At 70.2% G+C, this 6,360-nt stretch overlaps 2 protein-coding genes across 2 annotated transcripts in view; both read right to left on the bottom strand.

Moving 5' to 3' along the window:
* H696_04772 (hypothetical protein) overlaps positions 1-4,323 on the bottom strand; it is a 5,445-nt gene extending 1,122 nt beyond the window's left edge. The window contains exons 1-5 of the mRNA XM_009498635.1: positions 3,650-4,323; positions 3,436-3,504; positions 2,839-3,112; positions 1,737-2,747; positions 268-1,428 (exon numbers count right to left, since the gene is read on the bottom strand). Coding sequence (XP_009496910.1) covers positions 268-1,428; positions 1,737-2,747; positions 2,839-3,112; positions 3,436-3,504; positions 3,650-4,188 — 3,054 coding nt within the window. The 5' untranslated portion in view covers positions 4,189-4,323. The remainder of the gene's footprint in view (positions 1-267; positions 1,429-1,736; positions 2,748-2,838; positions 3,113-3,435; positions 3,505-3,649) is intronic.
* A 404-nt stretch (positions 4,324-4,727) lies between these two features.
* On the bottom strand, positions 4,728-6,348 carry H696_04771 (hypothetical protein; the record flags this gene model as incomplete). The annotated part of the gene is made up of 1 exon (XM_009498634.1): positions 4,728-6,348. One exon carries the CDS (start codon positions 6,346-6,348, stop codon positions 4,825-4,827), a length of 1,524 nt encoding a protein of 507 aa, XP_009496909.1. The 3' UTR covers positions 4,728-4,824.
* Between the last annotated feature and the right edge of the window lie 12 nt (positions 6,349-6,360).

Genomic DNA, 6,360 nt, shown 5'->3' with positions numbered 1-6,360 from the left:
GCACCAACACAACACCGGGGGGGGGGGGGGGGGGGCCCCGGGGCACAACCAAAGGGGGGGGGGCGGGCGGCCCACCAAACAAGCGGATTTCCGATCGGGCCTTTCGCGGGGGGGGAAGGGGGAGCCCCAATCTCCGGGGGCGGAGGGGGTGGGTGGGGGGGGGGGGGGGGGGGGGGGGGGGGGGGGGGGGGGGGAGGGGGGGGGGGGGCGGAAGGAAGGGGGGGGGGGGAGAGGGGAGGGGGGGGGGGGGAGCAAACGCGAGCGTACCACCGATGCCAGGTAGCTGGCAACCTGCTCCAGCGTGGCGCCCCATGGCCGCAGAGACTCGGACACATCGAATGCCCGGCCGCCGGCCAGGGTGCCGGACGGCTGGGGCCTGGCAGCGCGTGCGCCACCCGAAATGGCGGCCTTGGCGGCATGGGTCGCCGGGCCGTCCAGCGTGCCACACGACAGGGCGAAGTCCAAGAGGATGCCCGCGTGAGTGAGGGTGTACGTCAGCTGCAGTAGCAGCGGTCGAGCGGGCGGCTGGCCACCGGCGGCCGCCGCGGCCTCCGAGTCCGCCACCCGACACGCCTCGCACGCGAGTGCCAGAACCCGCTGCGAGATGGTCAATCGCTGCCAGGCATTGGTCGACAAGAGCGGTGGGAAGGCCGACACCGGGGCCTCGAGGGTCACGCCGGCCGGGGAGGAGCCGACGGTCGTCTTCAGGGGGGAAATTGGAGATGCCACCCCCGGCGACCGGGTTCCGGACCGGCCTGAATCCTGGTGGAGATAGCCAAACCGGGGGAAGGCCCCGCTGGGATGGGCGTCCACCAATGCCGGGAAGACGGGGAACGAGGTCGACCGGTCGACCGACCGCCGAGCCGCCGTGCTGAGCTCGGCCATCCGCGCCAAGTACGCCAGCACCATTTCCCCGGGATAGCGCTTCCACAGCCAGCCGCTCTCCAAATTGAAGGAGGTCCGCCCGGGGAGCGGCTCGGCCGCCGGCTGAAGCTTGACACACGTCTGCGAGTGCGGCTGGCCGTGCCAGCTCTCGAAGGAAAGCCCACGCAGGCGCTGGACATTCCCCTGCACCCGGGCCGAGAGGGGAGTCAGTGCCGGGGACAGGGCATCGCCCGAGCCCGGGGCCTCAACCGGAGGGCTCACACACCGGTCCACCACCCGCTGCATGTCCCGGAGGAATGGCCCAGGCAGGGAGGCCGCTGACCGGCGCAGGGCCTCGAGGACGTGGACAATCAGCGCCGGCGACTGGGAATGCAGGCACAAGAGCTCCAATTGACGGAGGAAGCTGCGCAGGAGGTCGGGCTTTCCGACCGCCACGGGGCCGTCGTCCAGTAGCTGCCACAGGAGCTCGAAGAACGCCGCCACATGGTGCAGGGGTGGGGTCATGGGGCGCGCCTGGTTCAGGGCGATTTGGTCGTTCTGAATCTGCGTCATGCCCAGAAGGCAGAAGGGTGAAAGGGGGGAAGGGCAGGAGGATAGCAAGAGAGCAGGAAGGAAGGAGAGCAGGAAGGAGAGCAGGAAGGAGAGCAGGAAGGAGAGCAGGAAGGAGAGCAGGAAGGAGAGCAGGAAGGAGAGCAGGAAGGAGAGCAGGAAGGAGGAATAGCAGGAAGGAGGAATAGCAGGACGGGGAGACAGAAGGTCAGAAGAACGACGGGGGACGGAGCAGGGCCCAGCTAGCCAGCGGACACGGAGGAGGAGGATGGTCAGCGGAAGGGAGGAGGAAGTCGACGCACTGGCCCGCCGGGAAAGATGTCCGGCGTGGCTGCTGCCTGACCACTAAGGGAAGCCGACACCCGGCGTAGATCCGGCCCGGGGGGGATGGGACCGGCCTGAAGGAAGCGCAACTCCGGGAGACTGGAGACCGTGGTCCCGGGGCCCGGCAGCGAGAGTACCACCGGTCGGAAGAGCGGATGATGCTTCGGGTGCCCATGGAAATGACCCAACAGGTGGGTGACCTGATGGCCATCCCCGGAGAGGGGAGCCCGGGAAAGCAGCACCCCACTTGGCAGGGAGAAGCAGAGCACCGAAGGCCGGTCCGGGGGGTGCGGCCGCAAGAGCAGGGCCGCCGCCCGGTCAAAAAGAAGCCGGTCAGGCCCACCCGACCGGAGAGGCGGCTCGGCATGGCCCTTCGGGAGGCACAATTGAGTCAGGGGCCGGAGGAGGATGCTCGGCGGCATGCCGGTGCTCGTGGATCGGGACACCGCCTGGCCGGCTGCCTCCTCGACGGACGCCGATGCCGGTGCCATCGCCACGCCGAACAGGTGCCCACACGTGGCAAGAAGGAAGAGCTCCCGAGTGGCCGGATGCACGGCCAAATCGGCCAACGGACAGCCACAGGGAAGGTGTTCGGCGCTGCTCCAAAGGGCCGCACCGCGCGGGTGCCGGCACGGGCTGGCGGCCGCGCATGGCGGGTCCCTCTGCGGCAGGGGGGCCCGGCTGGCTGGCCGCAGCAGCTGCTCCGGGTACCGGGACAACCACAGCCCGGATAGGGTGCTCGGCCCGGCATTGGGGTCAGCCGCCGCTGGCCGGTCAGTCAGGAAGACACCCTCGCCAAAGAGGCCCAAGTCGGCCGAGGGGAGGAACTTGCCGCCGAGTTGAACAATCGGACAGACCAGAGCCGCCGAGTCCGACAGGACAATGGACATGCCTGGGTGGCCGTCGGTCGTCGGTGGCTGCACTCGTGTCCGCGCTGAGACATTGATCCGTGCCAGGAAGAGGCGCAAATGGCCCGCACAGCAGCCAAGCTACCGCATGCCAGGGAGAAGGTCAGAGAGAGAGGCCGGGAGAAAGGGAGGGGCCCGTGGGCGTGGGCTGTGTCGGGGAACGGCAAGGCACCTTATCTTCGGCCGACGCGGCGGACTCTCGGCACGCGGCCGGGCCAGGACAAGTGGTGGCCAGGAAGAGGACCGAAACGCCGGAGACGAGGCCGGCACGGCCCTGCATCCGGTGGAAATCGGCCAGGGCCACAGCGCGGACGATGGTGAACCCGCCGCGCGAGCGTGGCGCCAGGGCCATGCCCCGCCCTCGGGTGACCGACGCCGAGACATCCGCCTCCGAGAGGATGGGACAGGTGAAGAGGTTGATGCAGGCCAGGCGAGACCAGAAGAAGCTGCATCATCCGGGCGTGTCGATTGCCGCGCAGGGCAACCAGAGCCGGGGGAGGGGGAGGGCGAAGGACGGAAAGTGAGAAAGGCGAAGGGGAATCAAGAGGGGCGGGGGGGGGGAAATAATAACATCCCCATCCCTTGGGGATGTTGGGGGGTGCCCTGCTTCCTGGCCGTGTGTCTGTGCGCGTTTGGATGTCCGGCGGCTGTGAACTGGCGCGGGCTCCGCCGGGGTGAAGTGTGGCTGTTGCCAGGCGGGCAGGGCGACTGGGGCGGGGGGGGGGGGGGGGGGGGGGGGGGGGGCCAAAGGCCGCATGCAAATGCGCACCCATCGGTGGAGTAAACGTGGACGTCCAGACGGCCATCACTCCAGACTGACAGCAGGGACTGCGGTGATCTGAGCGGTGGTCGGGGCGGTGGTGGCGGACAAAGGGCGGTCAGGATATGTGCGTGTGTGAGCGCGCGTGGGAAAGGAGGAGAGCGACTCCCCTGGACAGTGGGAAGGCGCCTGGGTGAAGACACGGCTGGCCGATGAAACATACCCGGGAACACAATCGGCCGAGATGCCGGCCAGGAAGACACCCGGGGCAGTTGGCCGGCTCAGGCCCAGCCGGCCGCCAGGCCAAATGCCATCGGGCTTGAGATCGTCCACATCGGCAGGAGGCCGACTCGGGGCCAGGAGGGCCTTCAGCCGAGAGGCACGCGCCTCGGCCGAGGAGACCGGCACCGCCGGGGCGGCCGGGGCGGCCATCGCCGCACGAATGGGCCCCTGCTGGGAGGCCGCCGATGCGGGCAGCGCATCAATGGCAAAGAGATCGCCACCCTCGCGCGTGCTATACCCGAACAGGTGGTGCCTCGACGCCAGCAGCCGGGTCGCCGGAGCAGTCGGCAGGGCGGGGCACCGGCCGGCCGGAGACACGGCCTGCGGGGCACCAGCCAGATCAGTCCAGAGGGCCTTGAGCGCCGTCTCCGTCAGGCATGCCGGGACCGGGGGCGCGGCGGTTGGGCCGAGCGATCGCCATCCGGCCGGTGGACCCGCACAGTGGGGCCATACTGCGCCGATGCCGAGCACCGGTGTCATGCTCCGGGCAGGGAGGAGGAAGTGTGCGGGAGAGTGGCAGTGCGCGCGCTCTGCTTGGGCCGGCGCGCCCAGGGGAAAGGGAGGGGAGAGAGGGGGCAGGGGAGAGAGGGGGCAGGGGGGAGAGAGAGGGAGGGAGGGAGAGAGAGGAGGCGAAAGGGGGCAGGGGAGGAGGAGGGTCGGATAATCGGGAGAGGGGCCGGGACGGATGGCGAGAGTACCGCCCGCAGCGAGCCCCCCAAACATGCGGCCCTTCTCTCGGGGCGTCGGGTCAGGTCAGGCCCGGCCGGGGGGGGGGGGGAACATACCTCGGCCTCCCGCCCAGGGGACAAGGCCATCTCGTTGGGGAAGCCATCGGGCATGAGGCGAGCGCATGTTCGTTGGCATTTGGCGCCGGGCGGAACATTCCCCATTGTCCGGAGAGAAGGCCTTTCCCCCAGGCGCGCTGGGTGTCCGCATGCGTGCGTGCGTGCGTGCATGCGTGCGTGCGTGCGTGTGTACAGATCCCCGGGAAGATGGACACCGGAGATGGACAACGGAGATGGAGGAAGGTGTGTATTTTGTCGGGCTCCACGCCTGCCCGGCCCCGCCCGCCGGAGGGGAGAGCGATGTGGGCAGGGGAAGCCCGATGCGGTGCGGCTAGTGCCACTGACGCCGGCCACGGAAGCCCGAGCCCTGGCCCGAGGCGGACCGGGAGACCGGCTGGCGCGGCGGCGGCTGGCGCGCATTCCCGCCACCCCCGCCGGCCGCCGTGGCGTCCAGCGAAAAGATGGAGCCGTACATGCGCGCCATGTCGTCATCCATCAGGCCGAAGAAGGAGCATGAGAAGGGCGGCTGGGGGTTCATCGGCTGACGAGGGGGGAGATTTTCCGGCCGGAAGCCGCCACTCGGCAACGGGGCGAAATGCACCCCGGCAGCGGGGTTGTACTGGGTCGCGGCACTTGCTCCGGCGGGAGCCGCCTTGAGGGGCGTCCACGCCGGCGCCGGCGACATGGGCGAGGGCGCCGGAAGTTGCCGCCCGGCGATTCCCGGGGCTGCTCGGTTCCCGGCTGCCGGGGCGGGGCCCGCGTCGGGCGGGAAGAAGTCGAAGTCCGGCTCCTGGGTCAGGTCGAAGGCATCTTCAAAGTCCATGGCCGCTTGGAAGTCCTCATCATCGTCAAAGGGATAGGGGAAGTCTGAAGGGGGGTTCGGCCGCCGCGGCGTGGACGTGGCGGCATGCTGGGCCGCCGGTTGCCGGGGGGGGCTCGACAGGGCATCCTGCCAAATGGGGCTATCGCCATCCATCCTGGAGGGCAGGCCCGACGCGGCCGGGCGCCGGGGGGTGGTGGTGGTGGCCGGCGTGCTCGGGCCAGCCGGGCGCAGCGGCTGCCCCGGGCCCCCGGATGTGTAGAGATGTCGCGAGATGGCCGCCGCGGCGGAAAAGCTGGCCGTCGGCCCGGCCCGGGCACCGGCACCGGGAGCCGGTGAGGCGGGCGTCCCTGCTGGACCGGCGGCGCTCGGAGCACGAATGAAGTTGTCATCCAGGAGGGAAAAGGAGGCATCAATCTCGTCATAGTAATCCAGCTCGTCCATGAGCAGCATGGAGATTTCGTCCGGCATGGGGCTCGCCGCTGTCGGGATGGCAGAGGGGGGGCCGGCTGGGCCGCGCGCCGCCGCTGCCGCCGTCGGCGGCGGATCTGGAGTGGTCAGATCGATGGAGTCGGCGCCAACACCGGCACCGGGGGAGAAGGCGGAGGAGGAGGCCGTGGGCCCAGGGCCTCGGGACGGTGTCCCGGGCATTGGGCGCCGAGCTGCCGCCCCCGCCGCCCCCGCCGCCGGGGCGGCTGGCGATCCGGCAGGGAAGATGTCCCGGAAGACCTGGTCCTCGGTCCCTGCCCGGGGGACCTTCGATGTGGCTGACGAGAAAACAGACGACGACGATGCCGACCGGCTCGAAGTGTTGCCCGGCTGCCGGAGGACCGACAGGCTGTCCGGCAGGGCCAGGCTACTGACTGAGGACTTGGTGGCAGCCGCCGCGCCGACCTGGAACCCCAAGGCCGGCGAGGCGGAGGCGCCGCCGGGGACATCGCCGGGACCCCTGGCGGGTGTGGCGGCCCCAGGACGCGCCGATGGGGGCGGTATGTCGGCAAATATCGATCTCAGGGGGGGGAACTCGAAGTTCATGGCGCCGTGGGG

Source organism: Fonticula alba, assembly GCF_000388065.1.
Source record: "Fonticula alba strain ATCC 38817 unplaced genomic scaffold supercont2.8, whole genome shotgun sequence".
NCBI lineage: Eukaryota > Rotosphaerida > Fonticulaceae > Fonticula > Fonticula alba.
Note: the sequence above shows the minus strand (reverse complement) of the source record. Positions and strands in the feature narration are given on the sequence as shown.